The 23,496-nt window shown below is 51.0% G+C and overlaps 1 protein-coding gene across 1 annotated transcript in view; it reads left to right on the plus strand.

The window, feature by feature from the left end:
• TMEM255B (transmembrane protein 255B) overlaps positions 1–23,490 on the plus strand; it is a 38,897-nt gene extending 15,407 nt beyond the window's left edge. The window contains exons 4-9 of the mRNA XM_006769312.2: positions 3,622–3,711; positions 10,178–10,258; positions 13,613–13,698; positions 15,201–15,360; positions 18,499–18,642; positions 22,997–23,490. Of these exons, the coding sequence (XP_006769375.1) occupies positions 3,622–3,711; positions 10,178–10,258; positions 13,613–13,698; positions 15,201–15,360; positions 18,499–18,642; positions 22,997–23,164 (729 nt within the window). The 3' untranslated portion in view covers positions 23,165–23,490. The remainder of the gene's footprint in view (positions 1–3,621; positions 3,712–10,177; positions 10,259–13,612; positions 13,699–15,200; positions 15,361–18,498; positions 18,643–22,996) is intronic.
• Positions 23,491–23,496: the final 6 nt, after the last annotated feature.

Here is a 23,496-nt window from a genome sequence, read left to right on the forward strand (position 1 = left end):
AGATGGAAAGCCCAGTGCTAAAGGCCTTTGGGAACTCCAAAGTGATTTTGTTCATCTTTGAGTCTCTTCTCCTTCACCCTCTTTGGCTGCAAATTCTGCCCAACAAGAATTAAGGGTTGGGAGTGCAGACTGGTGCAGCCACTGTGGAAAACAGTATGGAGTTTTCTCAAAAAATTAAAAATGGAACTCCCATTTGACCCAGTAATCCCACTTCTAGGAATATATCCCATGTCCATAGCAGCACAATTTACAATAGCTAAGATTTGGAAACAGCCTAAGTGCCCATCAGCAGATGAGTGGATTAAAAAACTGTGGTACATCTACACAATGGAATACTACGCTGCTATAAAAAAGAAAGAACCCTTACCATTCGCAACAGCATGATGGACATGGAGAGCATTATGCTAAGGGAAATAAGCCAGTCAGAAAAAGATAAATATCACATGATCTCACTCATTTGTGGAATATAATGAACAACATAAACTGATGAACAAAAATAGATCCAGAGACAGAGAAGCATCAAACAGACCATCAAACTTCAGGGGGAAGGCAGGGGAGGGTAGTGGTGGGGGTAAGAGATCAACCAAAGGACTTGTATGCATGCATATAAGCATAACCAATGGACACAGACACCAGGAGGTGAGGGCATGTGCTGGGGGGTGGAGGTGGCCAGGGAGAGGTCAATGCGGGGAAAAGGAGACATATGTAATACTATAAACAATAAAGAATATAAAACAAAACAAACCACATACAAGAGTTTAAGTTCAAGCTCCAAAGTTAAAAAAACAAAAAGAATTAGGGGTGCCCTTATGGGACAGAGTGTGAGCTGCGTCCGTGCCCTCCAGCTGCTGGGTTGAGGGCCTTGTGTTAATCACAGAAACATCCTTGGCAGGAATAATGGTGACATACCTCCCTTCTCTCCCAGCTGATTAAAACAAGCTGGTGTGACCTTGGGATTCAAGGCGAGTATGAAAGAAAAGCATGAACCACGGGGCTTTGTCTTTCATCTTCGAAGGATGTGCACCGAGTGAGGACAAAGAGCATCCATCTGGGAGTGGCAAGAAGGTCAAAGGAAGAGGCTGGGAGGACAGCTGCCAAATTAGAGGCAGGCTTTTTTTCCCCTTCAGAAAAACAAAGGCCCCTGGCCTCCCTACTGGGAAATCTGAAAGTTGCTTCTGAATCTTTTATAACAAAAATGTTTTGTTGTTATTTTTTGTATAACAACAATACAAATGTAGGGAAGTCCGGCTAGATCAGCGGTTCTCAACCTGTGGGTCACGACCCCTTTTGGGGTCGAACGACCCTTTCAAAGGGGTTGCCTAAGACCATCGGAAAACACATATATAATTACATGTTGTTTTTGTGATTAATCACTATGCTTTAATTATGTTCAATTTGTAACAATGAAATTGGGGGTCACCACAACATGAGGAACTAACTGTATTAAAGGGTCGTGGCATTAGGAAGGTTGAGAACCACTGGGTTAGATATAATTCCTCAAAAGATTTTACATAACTCTGTACAATGTACATCGTAATGATTTTATTTGTATGCAGTAATTTCATAGGGGAAGAAGCCACATGGATGTCCCCCTCCCCATTGAGATAAAGGAAGCAGTTTTGCCTTAGGCCATATTTCCTTAGTGTTGATGAACATCAAATGTTCCGTGGTAGGTAGTGGAGCTCTGGAGGTAATTTGGTATATTTTTCCAGGGCCTCCATCATCCTCAGGGTAAGGTGGGTCCTCCTTTGTGCCCACATCCAGAGCTCTTGATTTACACCTGTTATAGCGTTATCACCCTCGGGCGTCCGCTCTTCAGGGTGGGGACCCATCCCATTCTGCTTCTCTCCAGCACTCAGAGCAGCTACTGACTCATTATTGAGTCCATTGACCCAGAGCAGCTGTGCAGAGGACCCAGTGTTCAAACTGCCTCGGCACCGTAGAAAGTCCAATAGGAAATCATTTTGTTGTTGTTGTACAGATCAAGGCTTATGCAGGCACAGCTGCCCCAGGCGGCCCCAAGTCCTTCTTTAATGAACGCATCATAAAATGCCATCTATTGTGGGGACGGCCAAGGACATCTGCTGGCTTGGTCACATCTGCACCCCCAGCACCTAGAGCAGCTCAGGTGTCCAGAGGCATTTATTCAACCCACTGATAAGTCACAGCCCCGCACCTCCTTTCCAGATGGGGAAACTAAGGACCAAAAAGGTGACCAGTTCAGAGATCCTCCCAAAAGGACTCAGGAGACAGCTCTGATTTGCAATGTCGGGGGGCCGTTTTCATTTGGAAGCAACATAGAATGGGGCTGGAGTGGGGGTGTGAGGGAAGGGGCTGTGTTCAAGGCAAGCCCGGGAACCGGCCGGCCTCCTTTCACCTTGGACAGCAGCATGGACGGTGCCTCCCGTTTCAGCATCTGTCCCCTTGTTCACATCAAAACTGAACTCAAAGTTCTGGGGTGCCCGGGCAGGCAACGTTTCTTACCAACTCCCTATACTTACTTGGATATATAAATAATGCAGACTCACACGGATGGAGAGGGAGAGGGCCATATGGAACACAGTCACCTGTGAGCCTGACTGCATTATTAATGAGTAACTCAGCCTCAGGGAGGGAACCAAGCTAAGTCGCGTGGGGAAACAGGTTTTGACCATGTTCTCTAAGGCTAGAGACAAAAAGAACTGCGCACAAATATTGAACTCTAGATAGTAGCTTGTTTTTCACAAGGGTTGGGTTAGTAATTCCCAAACTACTTTAATGCACATTCTAGGGCCGAGGAAATACGGATATTGTGGCTCATGAGAGTGGAGTTCTCATTGCTGGAGAGAGGAGTTATGATAAGGAAAGTCATGAACGTGGTTTTGCAAGGGTTGGAATTTGGGGAAAGGAGACAGGATTCTTTGTACGATTTTTGCTATTTGTTTTGGTAAACTTGAAATTATTTCACAAGCAAAAATTTAAAGAAATGGCCAGCAACTGTAAGAAAAGATCACCAACCGCAGGTTGGTAAAGCATAAAAGGTTAATACTATGAAGTGTTGTTTGGGATCTAAGGAGATGGGTGTCAGACTATCAGGGGGAGGGAATCCAATTGGCCAAGCCCCTTTATGGGGCAACGTAGCCTTCTCGCTCAGAGTCTAAGAGCAGCGATCCTAAGTGGGTCCTATCTAAAAGTATGGGTTCTTGAATGTTCCAGGAATCTATCCTACTCATACATTAACACAGATTTTATATGGAGAACAAGTTTAGGGTCTTTGTAGCAAAGTAAGTAATAGCACGAATTTGTAAACCATTTAAATACCCATTGTAGGAGCTGGTTAAATAATCTCTGATTATTCGTGAGGATTGTGCAGAGGGGCGGGAACTGAAGATCCCCACCCACACAGCAGCCTATTTATTGTGTGAAATAAAATCAACAAGAATGTGCCTTGTAGGGGGTGAACTCTGGCCCAGGGTCTGTTCGAGGCTGTGAGTCACTGAGGACGGAGGTGGTAGGGAAGAAGTGAGAATTCTGCAAAAGGCACGGCCAACATCAGGCGGGACTTGGAACTGGTCTGCATTTGGTAAAAGGTTTTTGTTAAGCACTGGACACCCATACCCTCCTCTTGTCTTCTGCTTCCAGCTGGTGGCAGCCATTGTGTTTATCAGCTTCGGCGTGGTGGCCGCCTTCTGCTGTGCCATCGTGGACGGCGTGTTTGCCGCTCGGCACATAGTGAGTTCCATCTTTTTAATATTGCTCTCAATCGCTTTCCTGGGTTTGAAAGATCTACATAAAGAAATAACTTCCCGGAGCTCAGAGACCTTCCCTGCTTCTCTCTCTGTTTCTGTTTGTCAATTGATGTCCTTCCTTCTGTCACTTTTCCTTATTGCCTGCAAAACACACACACACACACACACACACACACGTGTGCGCACACACCATCTCATCAGTCAGAATCAAAGTCTTCAACTTCCCAAGTAACTTTCCTCAGGTCATTCTTTAAATTTTACAAGATGAAATACATCCCGAAATCTGCTGACTCATGCCTTCCCAGGTTTTATAGTTCAAATCTGTTTCTCTTAAAAGGTTATGACAGTCCTAGCTGGTTTGGCTCAGTGGATAGAGCATCGGCCTGTGGACTGCAGGGTCCCGGGTTCGATTCTGGTCGGGGGCATGTGCTTTGGTTGTGGGCACGTCCCCAGTGGGGGGTGTGCAGGAGGCAGCTGATTGATGTTTCTGACTCTCTGTCCCTCTCCCTTCCTCTCTGTAAGGGATCAGTGAAATATATTTTAAAAAAAAGTTATGACAGCCCTACCTGGTTTGGCTCAGTGGATAGAGCGATGGTCTGAGGACTGAAGGATCCTGGGTTCGATTCCAGTCAAGGGCACATGCCTGGGTTGCAGGCTTAATCCCCAGTAGGGGGCGAGCAGGAGGCAGCCGATCAATGATTCTCTCTCATCATTGATGTTTCTATCTCTCTCTCCCTCTTTCTTCCTCTCTGAAATCATTTTTTTTTAAAAAAAGGTTATGACAGAATTTTCCAGCTTGACACTGTAACCTGTGAAATCCGTATAGGTTTACCTAATGGTGTGGAAGCCCGAGATGGAAGATTCTGTCAGTGGTTACAGTCATGTGCCACATAATGATATTTCGGTCAGTGACCAAGTGCATGTATGAGGTGGTCTCTTAAGATTACAATGGAGCTGAAACATTCCTATCGCCTAGTGACTTCATAGCCATCGTCATGTCATAGTGCAACGAAGTACTCACATGTTTGTGGTGATGCCTATGTAAACAAGCCTACTGTGGTGCCAGTGGTAAGACTGAGACAGAGGAAAACACAGCAGAACCTCCCAGGTCCTGTGGGCTAGAGAGCCACCTGGAAGAGGTGGAGGCCCAACACCCCCAGCCAAGGCTAGAACTGCACCACAAGTATCCTTCTAGATCAGTGGTTCTCAACCTTCCTAATGCTGCGACCCTTTAATACAGTTCCTCATGTTGTGGTGACCCTCAACCATAAAATTATTTTCGTTGCTACTTCATAACTGTAATTTTGCTACTGTTATGAATCGTAATGTAAATATCTGATATGCAAGATGTAGTTTCATTGTTACAAATTGAACATAATTAAAGCATAGTGATTAATCACAAAACAATATGTAATTATATATGTGTTTTCTGATGGTCTTAGGTGACCCCTGTGAAAGGGTCCTTCGACCACCCAAAGGGGTCGTGACCCACAGGTTGAGAACCGCTGTTCTAGGTTATTCTCTGTTTGTCGAATAAATATTTACATTTATAGCACTTTTTAGGAAATGGTGTTTACTTTGTCCCAGACTTTTCCCCCCTTGTTTCTTATTTTTGGAAAGTTAATTGATCTAGGAGTCCCTGGCCCATATTTGTTGTCATGGTTTCAGCACACTGTTTGGTTGGAACAGAAAGCATATCCTTTGATCCGAACCTGATTTCCCATCCAGTGCTAAGTTACTGAAGCCAGCAGGTTGCTGTAGTGTTGGACTGTCATACCGGCATTATCTCAAGTGTCACTCAATCAGCAAATATTGATCAAGGGCCTCACCTGAGCTGGGAGTGCAAAGATGGACATGCCTTGGCTCTTTCCTCGAGGAGCAAGCGTCCTAGTGCTCAAACCATGCTGGCTGGGGGTTGACAATGCCAAGGTCTTCTACGGAGACAATCCATGTCTGCCCTCAGGGCGCTGGTGTGGGAGGAATGCCTGGAGACAGATGTGTACTTGGGGGCAGTGTTAGCGCATGGACCTGGACATCTGCTTACAGGGGCATTCGAGTGATGCTACCTGACTTCGAGCCAACTGGTTTCCTCTCACCATAAGGCAGACCATGTGAAGCCCGGGTGGGGCATGAGGTCTCTCAGTACCAGGACCAACTCGGACGGTGTGTCTGTGGCTGCTCACAAACCCATCCCTCTCTCTCAATGGAGATGGAGAACAACTGGTCAATATAATTTCTTAAGACCATTTTCAAAATGAGATCATTTTAAGGTTTTTACCTTCCCCACCAAATTGAAGGCTTGGGTCTGGAAGGTGGTTTTGGGTCTGGAAGGAAAAACCAGCCTTGCCTTCCTGAGAAAGTGGGTCCCTTCTGACAGAGGGGCTCCCAGCAGCTGCAGGTGGGTCCTGCCCTGAGGCTGTGTCGCCGGCTCTCCCCAGGCCTCCTTTCCCGCTCAGCACACACATGGAGAAATTCCCTTAAGAGCCAGCAGTTTCCCAGGGGCATCGTCAGTGACTGATGGCACCCAACCGCACTGGCACTCTGATCTCGGACTTCCAGCCTTCAGAACTGTGAGGAATAAGTGTGTGCTGTTAAGCCAGCCCACCTGTGTATTTGTTCTAGCAGCCCGAGTTGACTGAGACAGAGCTAATGGGAAGAGGCTCTCTGAGACCTGGGCAGTCAGCTCTTGAGCTGGACTGGACTTTTAGACCAGGAAGGCGTGAGGGTGACTTTTGGTGACTCATGAACAAGGACCCTTTCAGCAAGGCATCACCGTCCAGTCCGGAGGGGCATTCCCCCATGGTTACAGGCATGAAGGAGAACGCCTGTCCACAGGGTCATCCACCAGAACCCGAAGCTTGTCACCTGCACGTGATGCAGCCACGTGGACTGTGCAGGCACCGGCCTGACTCCCTGGGTCAGACACTGAGCTGGGGCTGCAGATGAAAGAGCCTGGCTGGGACGATACCAGGAAGTGAAGGGAGGAGTGGAATCAGGCAGGGGGGCCCCTGGCAGAGGGTCCTTCTGGGGTATAACCGACCTGGTACAGCAGCCACACCAGCCTCCTGTTTCTCTCCATAGCCCTTTCCACCACCTTCTACGTTCCACACACATTTCCTGTGCCCTGGCGTCTGTCTTCCTGCAGGAAGATAGATTCTGTGAGGAGAGGGACTCGGTCCCATCCCCCCAATTGCCGTAGCGTCCAGTAGCCCAGGCCATCAGTAGCTGCTGCCCGGGTGAGCAAATGCATGACTGTCCCTCTCTGTTGCCATTGTCATTGGTAGTTTTCTATACTCTTTTCTTAGGTCAGAAGTAGGACTGCTTTGAGAATTACAACTAACATAACACAGTTTTAAACCTAAATATAATTGTTGGGATTCTAACTCATTTCATAACTTACAGATTATGTAGTTTTACTAGAGGCCCAGCGCTCACAAAATCGTGCGCAAGTAGCTCACTTCCGCTTGCCTCTGCTGCCCCGCCCTCTGCCGCTCATAGTTCTCTTCTGCTTGTAGCTCTCCATCACTAGTAGCTCACCTCTGTGCTGGCAGCCATCAGCCTGGCTTGTGGCTGAGCAGAGCTCCCCCTGTGGGAGCACACTGACCACCAGGGGGCAGCTCCTGCATTGAGCATCTGGCTTCTGGTGGTCAGTGTGTGTCATAGTGACCAGTCATTCCCAGTTGTTCTGCTGTTAGGGTCAATTTGCATATTACCCTCTTATTATATAGGATGGCATTTTATAACTGTTTTCTACCAGAGATTCTAAACACTTTGTAATTGTCAGGTTTTTCTTTTGGTGTTGTTTTTTTTTTGGTCTCTCTTCTTCACTAATCCCCTTAGGGCAGGAACTACACCCTTATAATTTGGCTCCGTGTCTGCTCCATGGATGTTGGGGAGACTCATGGATGAATACTTATGTAGGGCGATAGGTGGAGGTATGCTTGGGTGGTTGGTGGGTGGATGGATGGGGATGATTGAATGGATTGATAAAGAATAGCTAGATGGACAGAGAACCAAGATGGCGGCATAGGTTAATGCCGGAGTTTGCTGCCTCGAACAACCACTTCAAAAGTGAAACTAAAAGACGGGACGGACATCATCCAGAACCACAGGAATGCTGGCTGAGTGGAAGTCCTACAACTAGGAGGAAAGAGTAACGCATACGGACACTCAGAGGAGGCACAGTGCTGAAGTCAAATTCTGAGGTGCGGAGTGCGCGGAGCGGGCTGGCGGCGCAGAGGGCGCGGTTGTTGTTTTCAATCCGGAGGGAGTCGCAGACTCTGAGTTCCAGATCCGGGCGAGTCTTTAGGGGCACAGACTCAAACGGGAGAAGCGGGACTGTCTGGCTTCGGTCAGAGCGAGTGCAGCTTTCTCTCCGAGGTTTGTAGCGGTTGCTGGGACTCAGAGAGGCAGAGCCCCTGGGGACAGGACTGAGAGCCGCCGTAACTGCTCTCTCTCTCCGGCCCACCTTGTTGATCCTGTGCGACCCGCCCCGCCCAAGCCCGGCACAGAGGCTTTTGCCTGATAGCCTCAGGCAAAGGCTAGATTAGCACCTCCCTAGAGGACAGTAGCTCTCTCACTGCAGACACAGCTGATTCTCACAGCCACTTGGCCTGGAGGTCAAATCCCCCCTGGTATTAGCTACAACAATCAAGGCTTAACTAAAAGACTGCGCACAAAGACCACTAGGGGGTGCACCAAGAAAGCATAACAAAATGCGGAGACAAAGAAACAGGACAAAATTGTCAATGGAAGATATAGAGTTCAGAACCACACTTCTAAGGTCTCTCAAGAACTGTCTAGAAGCCACCGATAAAGCTATTGAGATCCTCGAGAAATCTAATGAGACCCTCGATGCTATGATGGGGAACCAACTAGAAATTAAGCATACACGGACTGAAATAACGAATATTATACAGACTCCCGACAGCAGACCAGAGGAGCGCAAGAATCAAGTCAATGATATGAAATCCGAGGAAGCAAAAAACACCCAACTGGAGGGGCAGAATGAAAAAAGAATCCAAAAATGCGAGGATAGTGTAAGGAGCCTCTGGGACAGCTTCAAGCGTACCAACATCAGAATTATAGGGGTGCCAGAAGATGAGAGAGAGCATGATATTGAAAACCTATTTGAAGAAATAATGACAGAAAACTTCCCCCACCTGGTGAAAGAAATGGACTTACAGGTCCAAGAAGCGCGGAGAACCCCAAACAAAAGGAATCCAAAGAGGACCACAACAAGACACATCATAATTAAAATGCCAAGAGCAAAAGACAAAGAGAGAATCTTAAAAGCAGCAAGAGAAAGAAACTCAGTTACCTACAAGGGAATACCCATACGACTGTCAGCTGATTTCTCAACAGAAACTTTGCAGGCCAGAAGGGAATGGCAAGAAATATTCAAAGTGATGAATACCAAGAACCTACAACCAAGATTACTTTATCCAGCAAAGCTATCATTCAGAATTGAAGGTCAGATAAAGAGCTTCACAGATAAGGAAAAGCTAAAGGAGTTCATCACCACCAAACCAGGATTATATGAAATGCTGAAAGGTATCCTTTAAGAAGAGGAGGAAGAAGAAAAAGGTAAAGATACAAATTATGAACAACAAATATGCCTCTATCAACAAGTGAATCTAAGAATCAAGTGAATAAGTAATCTGATGAACAGAATGAACTGGTGATTATAATAGAATCAGGGACATAGAAAGGGAATGGACTGACTATTCTTGCGGGGGAAAGGGGTGTGGGAGATGCGGGAAGAGATTGGATAAAAATCGTGCACCTATGGATGAGGACAGTGGGTGGGGAGTGAGGGCGGGGGTGGGGCGGGAACTGGGAGGAGGGGAGTTATGGGGGGAAAAAAGAGGAACAAATGTAATAATCTGAACAATAAAGATTTTTAAAAAAAAGAATAGCTAGATGGAGGGATGGAGGATAGATGGATGAATGCATAGAAAATTGAATGATTAAATGATTAGGTGGATGGTTGGTTGGGTGGGTGGGTGATTGGCTGGATGAATAAATTAGTCTGAAATTCATCTTGCTCCCTTCCTAGTGGAAAAATATGTTTTGCTTTCCAAGAAAGAGACAGGAGCCAAGGGGTCAACTTGTTGAGAGTTGTAGGAGGGGGCACCTCAAAAAGTCCTGCAACCCCTCCCATCAGCTGCCCTGTGCTGACTGATGAGATATGTGTCAGCGGAGCCTGCAGGGACAGGGTGCCTGCTCCCCTGGGGCCTTCTACTCACCTGCCTCCGGGATGCAGGAGCCGGCTGCTCTGGAACGAAGTGTGGCATTTCCTGCTGGGTGTTCTGCATGGGCAGGCTGTTAGTCGTCGTTGGCGTCTCTCCTGTAGAGAGGCCTGGAAATGGCAGACAGGTCTGAAACTGCCTCTGGCCACTCCCGGTTTAGAGAGGAAACTCTGAATCCCGTTGTGTGTTTGTCTCTAGGAGACAAGACCCCTCACCACGGGAAGATGCCAGTTCTACTCCAGTGGGGTGGGATACTTGCCCGATGTCTACCAGACGGAGGTAAGCAGGAGCACTGGCTGATGTGCCTGGCTTCACTCTGCTCAACTGCGGATCCCACCATGCCTGCGTCCCTAGTTAAAATCCAAATGTCTGGGTTCTTACAGTTCTCCTTGTCACATCTGCCCTCTGTGCCAGGGTGAGACTTTGCTTTGAGCTAGCTTTGACATCTTAATGTATTGTATTTATTCTGGAATCACAGCTGCCGACTTGTTGTCTTTGACACACAACAGTCCTACAATTCACTAGTCCAGTTCGTTGTGGCCAATCTGATGAGCCTTTGATTGATTTAATCACTGCAATAAAAAGCTAGTGCACTACATTTGCGTTGGCCAAGAAACTCCTCCACGGTCCCCAGGCCAAGGACATCTGCAGGGTGATTTCATTTCTATTTCTAGCCGCATGAAATGCCAGGAGTAGCAAAGTGCCCCACGGCATGCCGCCCTCTCTCAGACCCAGGAGGGCACGCGGCTCCCTTCGTCTGGCTGTGTCACTCCAGCTCTGCGCAGATTTGCTGGTTTAACTAACCACGGGCTCTCAAATTGCATACAGATATCAAAGAAGGGACAGAGTAGCCAGGAGAAGCAGGAGAAGTAGGAGAACACTGGAGAGCAAACAGCACGGTTAACGTCCTGCAGGGTGGTTGAGCTGCTCCGAGAACCATGGGAGGAGAAGGTGCATTCTGGATGCTGTAGCATGAGGCCCTGAGTGGCCAGTGGCCAGGTCCCTGCGGCTGGCCTGAGGCTCCCTGTTGCCCTCTCCAAGCAGGTGGCACAGTTCTCCTCCAAAGGCTGGTCCTGGCACGTGTGGCCTTTCTCTTGGCCGGAGGGAGCCTTGGGGACCTGTCCTGTTCAGAGTGGTCATGGGCTCCCCAGGCCCTCCATGAGTGCCCCTGCCCTCCAAAGGCCCTGGCGCTGCTCTTCCCTTCCTTCTACTCAGTTGTTCAGTCCAGTTCAGGGTCAACTGTTACCCTCTGCTCCTGGGATCATGGAGGAGCATGGCCCCCTCCTGACCAGATGTGTCAGACCTTTTGATGACCAGCCCATATGTGGGCTTCCGCAGCTCCACCCCTCCACCAGGGCTTCTCGAACCCCCTGCCCATAGGACTCGGCCCAGGGTCTCATCCTAAGGGGGAGGTTTAGTGGACCTGGGGATTTAAAAGCTTCCCGAGGCCCAGATGGTGTTGCTCAGTGGTTGAACATCAACCAGTAAGCCAGGAGGTTATGGTTCCATAACCGGTCGGGGCACATGCCCGTTTTATGGGCTTGATCCCCAGTTGGGGGTGTGCAGGAGGCAGCCAATCAATGATTCTCTCTCATCATTGATGTTTCTATTTCTCTCTCCCTCTCCCTTCTTCTCTGAAATCAATAAAAATATATATTAAAAAAAAATAAAAGCTCCCCGAAGATAATGGGGAAGAAGCTGCCCCACATAGTTCAAACAAGGGGCCAGCAACGTTCTCCATAAAAGGTCAGTAATGTTTTAGGATTTAAAAGTCAGCTACTCTGTCGCAGCTACTCAGCTCTGCCTCTCAGCTGCCCTGTGGGAGCAGCCACAGCAATGCAGCCACAATCTAGTGCGGTGGTTCTCGACCTTCTGGCCCTTTAAATACAGTTCCTCATGTTGTGACCCAATCATAAAATTATTTTCGTTGCTACTTCATAACTGTAATGTTGCTACTGTTATGAACCGTAATGTAAATATCTGATATGCAGGATGGTATTAGGCAACCCCTGTGAAAGGGTCGTTTGACCGCCAAAGGGGTCGCGACCCACAGGTTGAGAACTGCTGATCTAGTGGGTGGACTGGGCTTGGCTCCAGGTCCCTAGTGCAGCCATGGGCAAACTACGGCCCGCGGGTCGGATACTGCCCGCGGGTCGGATCCGGCCCGTTTGAAATGAATAAAACTAAAAAAAAAAAAAAAAAGACCGTACCCTTTTATGCAATGATGTTTACTTTGAATTTATATTAGTTCACACAAACACTCCATCCATGCTTTTGTTCCGGCCCTCTGGTCCAGTTTAAGAACCCATTGTGGCCCTCGAGTCAAAAGGTTTGCCCACCCCTGCCCTAGTGGCTGACCCTGGTCTAAGCCACTGTCCCCTGCTATTGCTCTCCACACTTCCTAGGAGGGCACACCTCCCAAGAGGGGGCACCTAGGGTTAGGGTCAGGCCTTTTGACCTCCAACTCCCCATGCCGGGGCTCTGACCTTCCCACAAGCTGTTTGCTGGGCTCAGAGCCACACCTTGCCCTTGCTCCCTCCTTCCCCGTGCCCTGTGCCTGCTCAGGACTGTTGTCTTTCCAGTCCTCCAGTGTGACCTGTCACGCCTCCCGACCCCAGTCTCCTTCCGGGTCTGAGTCACGCTGGTGCTACCTCCATGGCTCCCTGGCCTGTGTCTGGTCTCCTCCCCATCGGGACTGTTTCCCAAGCCATTTCCAGATTAATCTTTCTGCAACGCTTCTCAAGAGCTCTCGAGTGCCCCATTGCCAGCTTGGGTGGTTTCCAGAAGTTAACCACAGAACATGTGCCCAAAGGGTTGCTTGAGCTTGCCGACCCACTGGGGCCCTGGAGAGGCTCTGAGGACCTCTAGGGCATGGTGTGCCTAGGTCTCTGCCCCTCAGAGCCACGTCAGCTCCTGCAGAAAGAGCTGGGAGAGTTTGCTCGAACCTCCTTCCGTCACTTGGTGTACGATCCTCCTCCCTTCGAAGCTCTTTCCCCCCAAATGTCACTGTCTTCTTTCTGAAGTCAATGGTCTCTGCCCTGCTTACCTCCTGCTTACCTGGCATGTCTCAGGCCCCCACATCGAATAGCACTGGGGGAGGGAGGAAGGCATGTGTTTTTCCCTAATCTTGTTTTTTTTTTTTTTTTTTTTTTTTTTATCAAATGTCCTCCAAACATTTGTAGCCTGAGGGGAGGCCCCTGTGTGGGTTAGGCAGCCGGTGGCTTGGTGAGATCAGGCTGCTGGGAGTTGTTCTCTGTGTTGTCAGGAAGGGTCCTCCCTAGAGGTTCCCCCACCTACAGGAACCCCTGTCTGGATGGGTCTCACCTGCAGGAATCTGCCTGGAGGCATGGTGCTCAGAACCCTCTCCCTTTCCTTGTCTATCAATCCTTGTCCACCTGGACACCCTATGTGACTGAGCCTGGTCCTCTAACTCCTCCTGCAGGGCAGAGTCCTGTCACGCCCCAACCCCAAAGCACCTGGAATAGGGGGATGAAGGGGAAGGTCAAGAAATGTGGGCTCAGGAGGGAGAACTGCCTGATTGACCAGGTTGCAGCCCTGATTATCGTGGGGAGAGAATGAGCGGGCACACAGGGGACAGGTCCCTGAGACCCGGCAAAGCCTTTCTGCTTGCAGGTCACCTGTCACTCCCTCAATGGCAAGTGCCAGCTGAAGGTGAAGAGCAACACCTGCTATTGCTGTGACCTCTACAACTGCCAAAGGTGAGTCCAGCAGGGAGTGGGGGGAGGGGGAGGGTGCCTCATGGGAGGAGGGGAGGCAGCCCCTCTTCTCATGCCTCCCTCCTCCCCTCTTTCTGCTCTTCCCTGTCCTTGGACACTGCACCTACATCGTCTCCTTTAGTCTTTATGTGAGGGAAGGGAGTTAGCTCCATTTCACAGATGAGAAAACCGAGGCTCAGTGATGTGGTGCGGTGTGGGGAGGAGAAGTGTTCTATAAGCCCCATGATCATGTCCCTGTAGTGAGCCTGTGCCTCTGGCCTGTGGAATTCACCAGCCTTTCTTAGTCTCTCTCTCCCGCCCCCGCCCTCCCCACACACACACCCCAGCTGGGACAGATGGCTAAACAGGGCTGGAGTTGGGTATTCCCCTTGACAACACTCCAGCAGGTTAGGCCCTGGTACCAGTGTCCCGAGGCCAGGCCTGTTGAGGCGAAAGCAGCTCTGGCTGTTTCAGAGCTGTCCCTTTCCCTCCCCCTGCTGGAAGCCCGAGAGCATTTTTCTGGGTGTTTAGTGTGGGACCAGGTTGAGCTCCTGAAGGTGAATCTCACAGCCTTGTGGGGCCCCCATGACTGGTTCCCCACAGGTTTTAATGCTGACTTAAGTCATAGCAGCTTACCATTATAGGTCCGCTTTCTACCCCGGCTCCTGGGTCCCAGGCCTTTCCACTCCTGAGTGTGTCCGCGGAGCTGGGCTCCTGCCTCCACCTGTCTGCATCTCCAATCTGGGAGCAGCCGTGTGTCCTGCATCCTCCCCTCTCAGGACCCAATATGAGTTGTTGATTTTATAGGCTATTAGGCTTTTTACTTGTTGTTGGGACCCAGTGAGAGTTCCAAGCTGGAACCCAAATCCTCCCCCGATTGTCTTCTACATTTGTATTAATAGCTTGAACACTTACCTTAAAGTCAGGGGGAATTTTAACGCTTGCTTCTGGGGTAGTCCCCCCTGAATTGTTGGAAACTGCACCCCCTTCCCCGAGAAAAGGGTCCACGATATTTCCAAGATGAAATGGAGGAGCAGCATGTGTGTGGGTCACGGTGACTGCCCCCAGCAGCCTCCTGTGGTCAGGATGCAGGTTCATCTCAGCCATGCTGTGGGGGCAAGGATGAAACCTCCACCAGCGCGGCTGCTTGCTGAAGGCTGACTCAGTTGGGGCCCCATTGGTGGGGCGCTGGGGCCTGCATTCTCCCTGTGCAGGACCTGTGTTTGGGGAGTGGGCAAGGTGATGGTGCCATCCTCTCTGCTCAGAGCCCCGGGCTCCTTCCCTGGGTGGGGACAGCCTTGCTGCCTTGGCCTCAGGGTGCCATTGGGCTGGTGCCTCTCTCTGGCATGACCAATGGGGCCCTCTGGGCCTTTGAGAGCAAAGACCACGGCCGGTCTAGATTCAGTTCACCAGGCCCAGCACTGCATCCTCGCAGCCCGGCTGTCACCTGGCAGGTCCTCTCCTCGCAGGCACAGGTGACACTGCTGTCTCCTCCCCGTGTGCAGCACCGAGTACTCTCCCACCTACTACGAGTTCGTGGGCGTGAGCGGCTGTCAGGATGTGCTCCACCTCTACCGGCTGCTCTGGGCCTCGACGGTGCTCAACGTCCTGGGCCTGTTCCTGGGCATCGTCACGGCCGCGGTCCTGGGGGCCTTCAAGGACATGGTGAGTGGTGCCGCCTGGGCTGGGCAGCGACAGCACTCGGGACGGACCCGGGCGTCGGGGCCCACGTTCTCGGAGGCACACAAGGCAGGCCTCATGATCCCCCCTCACAAATGGGGAAACTGAGGCTCAGGTTCATTACCCGCCAGACATTTTAATGACAGCCAGCCTTTGCCGGTCGTTTCTGGAAGCAGAGTCGGTCCCAGCACTTGCCTCCACCCTCTGAGAAGAACCTGAGCTTGATGCTTAGATGTGTCTGTCTCCACCACCTCTCACCCGACTGCGTGTGCAATCACCAGAGCCTCCAATTGGGTAGCTCTGGAGGGGCGGGTGGTCCTGGGGTCTGCACTTTCCCAAACTCACAGGTGATTCTGATGCAAGAACTAGGGAGAGCGGGTGCTTAGCGTGTGCCGGAGCGCCAGGAAGGGGCCGTGACTGCAGGGCCTCACTGTGAAGGCTGCTCTAGCTGAGCCTCCCCTCAGCATGGTTCCCTTTTCACAGATAGCTAGCCCTGCCTGGGGCTGGGCTGCAGGATCCCCCTTCTCCAGCCCTCTCCCCCTGGCACCTCTTTGTTCCAAACTAGAAATTCTCACCACACGTGCCACCTCCTGCAACAACCCTCCCTTCATCCTAGAGGTGCCTCAGGCGAAGAGCAGCCCCTCAGAGTCCCCAGTTGCAAACCCCGTGGCATGCACATAACATCTTGGAGAGAGGAGCCACCCACCCATGACCCAGTGTTAACTCTAAGGCCAGTGTGAATGCACCTGCAGGCAAGTCACCTGCCTGGCAGCTAAAGCTCTTCCTGAGTCTCTTGCTACCCAGCTGTCCTAGAGACTTCGGTCATTGACCATTTTTAGTAACTGAGCCTGGAGCCCTCCCAAGATCTGTGATTTTCTAAAAGGTTTTGTTTCTCTAGATAAAATCTGAGATAACATGGGACATCCTGGTGTCCCCTAGGATCCAAACCCTCCTCCTGGCTGCCACCCTGGAGGGGGCATATGGCCTCTCCAAGCTCTGACTGTGGTCATAAGATTCTTTACACTCATGAAAAAGACAAGCGCACTCTAGGGATGAAAGTCACTGGTCACCATGCCTTCAGCAAAGTCTCCAATGGGTGCCACAGCTCTCCCAGGGTGCCTGGGTCTGCAGAGGGTCCCACAGGGTGCCCTCTGTGAAAACCCTCAGTATATATGTTCTATCAGGAATGTAGTGATGCCCCAGAAGGGCCACTATTTCCCACCAGACCACAGCGCTGTGTCTAAACTCTGCTCTGGACAATTTTCTTTCTCTAACCAAAGCTCTGGGATGCTGTGAGAAGCAAAAAGCATGATTTCTTAACATTTTACACCTACTGAGTACATCTTATCTAATAAAGAGGGAATATGAAAATTGGCCATCATGCCATAACAATCAAGGTGGCTGCACCCATAACGAGCCTTAACGAGCAATGGCAGGGTTCCCATAAGGAGCCGTAACAAGTGATCAGCAGGGACCTGAGGCTGCGTGGCACCGGGCAGGAGTGGGGGACCTGAGGCTGCGCACGGCCACATCCCCCCACCCTGCGGGGCTTGACAGGGGATCTCAGGCCATATCCCCACCCAGAAAGGCTTGATGGGGGACCTCGGGGTGCACTCCCCACCCGGCAGGGCTTGACAGGGGACCTCAAGGTGTACCCACCGCCAGGCAGGGCATGATGGGGGTGGGGCTGGCCGGGTCTGGATCTAACCCAATGGGGGTGGGGCTGGCCGGGTCTGGATCTCGTGCTTTTTTGAGGTGTACATGGGCGGGGACTTGACTCTGGGTCCTGCGGCGCACCCCAGGCTCTGACAGGAGAAAGATTTTCATGTACATTTTACTAATTTTCTTTCATCTCTGACACTTCCATTATAGAGAAAGGGCAAATAGCAATATTAAAATATTTCCTCTACCTTTTAATGTGCACGAATTTTGTGCACCGGGTCACTAGTACTCTTATAAGTTTAATGGACCTTATAATTTAAAGTTATTTTAAGGAACAAAGACCCTTCATGAACCAGCCCAAAGCTGTGTGTGCCCTCTCAGCATATGAGGGCTTCATATGCAGGTCACACATGCTTGTCACACTGGGTGCAGAGTAAGTCCCTTTGCCCAGCAGATGGGGCAGGGGGAGTTTGCGGTCTGCAGCGGGGCTCCTGAGGCAGTGCCTGGGCACCGTGACAACACTTACAGACAGTCATTTAAACCCTGTCTGGCAGGGAAGGGTCTGCACTGAGCCTCAGGTGTATGTACTGAGAAGTGAGCTGGACAGTCCTGTTGGCCCAGCTGGGGGCTCCTTGAGGTCACCCACACAGAAAGGTAGACAGGAGGCCAGGGCAAGACCAGGCAGATGCAGGCAGCTAGGGCCAAAGCTGGGCCAGGCCTCCCAGTGCCTCCTGCAGACAGAGTGAAGCTGCCCAGGTCAAAATGTTTAGCTCCCTCATGGGAGAACCCCCGGCCCTGCCCTGTCCTTCCTAAACCCCAAATGGCAAAAATGCTGACCAAGGCCAGGAGGGTTCCTTTTCAGCCCATGAGATCATCTGTGAACCTTGACCTTCAGCCTCCATCACCCCGGCTCAGCCCAAGCTCCCAGGGCTCTGGCTGCAGCTGTTTCCTCTGGCCAGGATGCTCCCTTCGCCCCCTGCCCTCTGTGGGCCCCAGCTCCTGCTGTGCCAGCCCAGAAACCTCTGGGCTGTGTCCCTGGGGCTGGCACATGAGGGAAGCAAGCCCAGTAGGACCACGTCTGAGCATGGAAGCCAGTCCAACCCCTATGGCCGAAGCTGCATGGGAGGTGGTGTAACACTGCGTCACCTGCAGGGGAGGGACCAGGGGTTTTCGTGCTTTATCAAAACAGCACCAAAGAGGGCCTGGGCCTAACCTGGAATCTTAGTGGGTCTCTCGGACAATTTAAAAAAATAAAAAGCAAAAGTAAGTCCCGCTTTTCAGGTGTTTAGTTCCAACCCGAGAGATTTTGATCTGAGGACTCGTGGCATTTCCCCCTGGCAGATCTGATAGGACCTCACCTTCCTGGATGACTTGAGCATGGGGCTCCCTGGAGGGACTGCTCGAGGCTGAAGGTGCCAGGCTTTGGGGGGCTGGCTGATGCCTCTCCATTCTCTGTGGCAGGTCCCTCTGTCCCAGCTGGCCTACAGACCCTCTGCTCCACCTCAGATCCTCTACAACCCTGCCCAGCAGATCCTGGCCTACTCCGGCTTCTGCCCGGCACCGGCGACCCTCCCCACCTGCTCGTCCTACCCTCTGCCTCTCCAGGTAGGCTGAGCATCACCTGCCTGAAGCCGCGGTGCTCAATCACGGGCAGCAGTCATGCAGGACAGCGCTGGTCAGAGGGGACGTGGAGGGGGGCTTGGGTTGAAGGAAGATGCAGGGCTTCCCCTCTCCTCATGTAGGTGATGTGGTGGCGGAGCAGGCAAGGACTGGGAAAGGGGTGGGGATTATCCAAGGGGGGATGTGGCGGTCACTCCACACACAGTCTCCCACAGGGACGTTCATTCCACAGTTAAACTTGGCAGTTTGGACATCCTTTGCTCCACATGGTCATGGTGACCAATTGTTGGTGTCCTTCAGGACTCTAACCTTTTCTTTCTTTCTTTTTAAAAAAATATGTTTTTATTGGTTTTAGACTGAGAGAAAGGGAGAGAGAGAAACAGATCAGTTGCCTCTTGTATGCCTTTTACTGGTGATCGAGCCGGCAACCTGGGCATCTGTCCTGACCGGGAATGGAACTGGTGACCTCTTAGTGTAATGGACAACACCCAACTGAGCCACACCAGCCAGGGCTAACCTTTCTCAATTGACAAAAGGCCACTGCGATTTCTGGGCCAGAGCGGCTGAGGACATACCACCACGTGCCTGGGCCCGTCAGCACAGCACAGTTATTTAGATGGAGCCATGTGAATTTGCCAATGTCCAACCACACTGCCCACAGCAACAGCGATGTCATAGATTCACCCTAAAATACTACTCTTGGCCTTGGAGTTGTTGTGGGGCACTTGGTGGGGGTGAGACCTTGTTTGTAGAGCAGCATTTGCTTTGTCCTGTTTCCATTTGTGGTTTCGGCTTTTCCTTCTTTATAAGCTAGGAAGCTTCTGGTTGAAATAGACCCTAATAATCTGTCGCCTTATGTACTCCAGACCTCAGCTGTGGCACTACTGACGTTGGGGCCAGAGAGCTCTGAGGGGTGACGCTGCCCTGTGCACGATAGGATGTTGAGCAGCGTCCCTGGCCTCCACCCACCAGCTGTCAGTACACCCCCGCTGTGACAACCAAAAATGTATCCAGAAGTTGCCCAGTGTTCTCAGGGGGTCGAAGATGAGAACCACTGGCCCACACAACTTACCTAGGCTTCCATTTCGGGGTGGGCAACCAGATGGGCTTAGCATTCTTTTGCCTGTGCTACTAACAACGCCAGCAGCAAGTGCCAGGAGGTTTACAATATTAACATGCACGTGGAGTTGTGTTTCTGTGCTTGGGCGGGAGGGGTGCTGCGGGGGGCTCAGACCTGATCCTTTGCAATGAAGTCATACATCTTCATGTGTCAACTGCCGGATGCATGAGTGGTCCTTGGGGGTGGGCAGCTGCCAGGACTCTTGGTAAGCCTGGAGCCTGACTTCGGGGTGCTGGGTGGTGTCCTGCTCTTGCCGTGTTCCCTCAGGAGACGTGCTCCTTGCAGGAGTGCGGGATGTGGCGGATGGTCTTCCATCCCTAAATCTCGGTGCTGGTGAGTGGGTCTGCTTGACTTCAATGTCATATCCCCTCCTTCGGGGCCCTCTGGCTCTTCACAAGCAGCAGATGCCCCCTCTTCACCCTCCCGGGGGAGGCCTGGGCTCTCATCCGTTGGTCTAATCAGCTATTATCGCCAGCACATGTGGGAGTATAATTACATATATGTCAATAATTGGATTTTGAGGAGAGGACAAATCAATGAGGTTCCTGTGTTTCCATAGCAGAAAAACAACAGAACTGATGCTCCTGTTTCAGCTGACAGCCGAGAGGGAGGGGACCCTGGGCGTCCTCAGCAGCAAAATGCTCCCACACAGCAGCAGGGGGCGAGACAGCTGCTGGTGGCTGATTTGAGCAGTTGGCCAAAAAAATTTTTTTGAAGAGAACCCACCTTCCTTGCTCCTAGGAGTTGATTGGTCAGGAAAGTCAGGGAAGGGGTTGGTGTTGATGAGTTTTGTGAACAAGGGCACAAGGAGAGATTTCGCTCACACCCCGTGATTAGGGATTTCTTGTCCACTCCCCTTATCTAGCCCTGTCTGTCTGTGTAGTTTACTCTATAGTTACTGGTGGTTTACTCCACAGTTCATGGTGGTTTATTCTGTGATTCATGGTGTTTTAGTCTGTGGTTTGTCTTGGTTTACTCTGTGGTTCATGGTGGTTTACTCTGTGGTTCATGGTGTTTACTCTGTGGCTTGTGGTGGTTTACTCTGTGGCTTGTGGTGGTTTACTCTGTGGCTTGTGGTGTTTACTCTGTGGTTCCTGGTGTTTTACTCTGTGGTTTGTGGTGTTTTCCTCTGTGGCTTGTGGTGTTTTACTCCGTGGTTCATGGTGGTTTACTCTGTGTTCATGGTGTTTTATTCTGTGGTTCATGGTGGTTCATTCCATGGTTTATGGTGTTTTACTCTGTGGTTTGTGGTGGTTAATTAAGTCTGTGGTTTGTGGTGGTTTATTCTGTGGTTTGTGGTGGTTTACTCTGTGGTTTGTGGTGGTTTACTCTGGTTTGTGGTGGTTCATTCCATGGTTTATGGTGTTTTACTCTGTGGTTTGTGGTGGTTAATTAAGTCTGTGGTTTGTGGTGGTTTATTCTGTGGTTTGTGGTGGTTTACTCTGTGGTTTGTGGTGGCTTACTCCATGGTTTGTGGTGGTTTACTCCGTGGTTTGTGGTGGTTTACTCTGGTTTGTGGTGGTTCATTCCATGGTTTATGGTGTTTTACTCCATGGTTTGTGGTGATTAATTAAGTCTGTGGTTTGTGGTGGCTTACTCTGTGGTTTGTGGTGGTTTACTCTGTGGTTCATGGTGTTTTACTCTGTGGTTCATGGTAGTTTACTCTGTGGTTCAGGGTGTTTACTCCATGGTTCCTGGCAAGTTACTCTGCGATTTGTGGTGGTTTACTTTGTGGTTCCTTCTGGTTTCCTCCCTGGTTCCTGGTGATTTGCTCTATGGTCTGGGTGGTTTATGCTGTGGTTCTCCCAGGTGCTCATTTCCAGTGAAGAGCTGGACACATACATGGTGGGATCTGGGAGCTCCCAGCAGAATGTTCCCCAGAGAATGTTCTCTAGAGGTTTTCTTTGTCCCTGTGGTCAGAGTTTGAGAGAAAGAAAGAAACAAAGGTGGGCAGGGGCCCTGGGCTGTCAGATCCTGAAAACTCAGGCTCTTGACCCTGAGCAAGGTAACATTCTTGGCTTCAGGGACAACTTGTGAGGAAATCTTCCTTTCAGATCCTGAGGTCTGGGGCTCTGGGACCTCCTTCGTGGAGAAGTCTCCAGGGAAGGGCAAGCCAGACAGGTCGGCCTCTTGGGGGCCCCGGGGCACTTGGAGGGCAGAGAGCAAAGGAATTACAGCACCGTCAGGAGACCAGGGCCCTACACTCATCCTGTGGCATTTCACAGCAGGGCCTGTGTGCTTTATTTGTTTAAAGATTGGTTTTAAGTAGGCATTTTCAACTCATAGAACTTGAAAAAGAATAAAGTGTAACAGGTTTGTTGGCAGATGGAGAAAAACTGAAAAAACATTTTTCTTCTCAATCACTTTTACTTGAGTCTACGTCAGGGTTCTCCAGAGAACCAACAGGATGGATGGATGCACATATATGTAGACATAGATGTAGATTAGACATTGAGACAGAGAAATAGAGAGACAGGGACAGAGCAAGGTGTCCTGGGCAGGGCAGGATGGCAGGCGGGAGACCCAGGAAAGAATGGATGTTGCAGTTTCGAGCCCAACGTCAGTCTCCTGGGAGAATTCCCTCCTCCCCGGAAACCTCAGTCTTGTTCTCTTAAGGCCTTCAACTGATTGGATGAGGCTCACTGACATGGAGAGTGACATGCTTTACTCAGTCTACTGATTTCAATGTCAACCTCAAAATGCTGTCACAGCCACTTCCAGACAGGTGTTCGACCAAACATCTGGGCACCGAGGCCTGGCCAAGTTGTCACATAAAGTTAATCATCACACTCGGTGACAAATGCTGAGCTCTTGGGTTTTTCCGTAAAGTGTGACATGTTGGGTGAACCCAGGGGTCCCCAAAAGAGCTGGGCAGCCTTCTCCTGGACATGTTTGCCCTTGAAAAATGAGACTCACGCACAGCAGGCGTGAGGGCTGGGAAGTCTGAGGGATTCCATAGCCGGGTGTTTCCACAGGCGACGGCAGGAGCGGACTTTGTGGAAAGGAGGCCCCCGCTGGGCAGGGCCGGGCCTCCCCCTGGCCTCCCTGAGAACTCACTCTGGTCAGGGAGTGTTCCCACCCCAAGGGCCTCATTAGGCGGGTGACCCTGGGTCTCGGGGAGCCCGAGCCCCCGGTCGGCTCTTTGAGGGGTGCTCCGCGCAGACTGCGTGCGGCTGGCCCTCTCCACGGACTGAGGAAGCCTTTTCTGTTCCATTGCAGCCGTCCAGCAGCTTCCCAGCCTCGTCCTCCACTGACCTCTCTCTGTCCGAGGACACGCAGCCTCCGTCCCAGTCCAGCTCCAGCTTCGGGCTCCCGCCCAACGCCCCGCCTCTCTATGCTCCAGCCCCTTTCCTCCCCGGGGAGAAGCCTCCCCCCTACGCACCATGACAGGGGGGAGATTGAAAAAGAACTTCTTCTTGGTTTGTTTTTTTAAAAAGCAGCCTCCACCACGCCTGCTTCTGTGGCCAACCTCCTGGAGACATCAGGAGAACGTTTCCGAAGTCTCTGTCCTCCTTCCCTCCCCGGGTCAAGGAGAGGCCAGGACCAGTGGTGAGGACAGAGCCCCCCCCTCCCCCCAGGTGACCCAGGCCCGGGCGGCACCTCTGCTTGGTTGCCTCACCCAGCGTGTAAACCAGATGCCAAATAGCACTACAAGTTCTACCTGGAGCCTCCTTGCTCTGGTATCTGTCACCACTTACATAAAACCCAGTTCCATTTCC

The sequence above is a fragment of the Myotis davidii genome, unplaced genomic scaffold (assembly GCF_000327345.1).
Source record: "Myotis davidii unplaced genomic scaffold, ASM32734v1 scaffold444, whole genome shotgun sequence".
NCBI lineage: Eukaryota > Metazoa > Chordata > Mammalia > Chiroptera > Vespertilionidae > Myotis > Myotis davidii.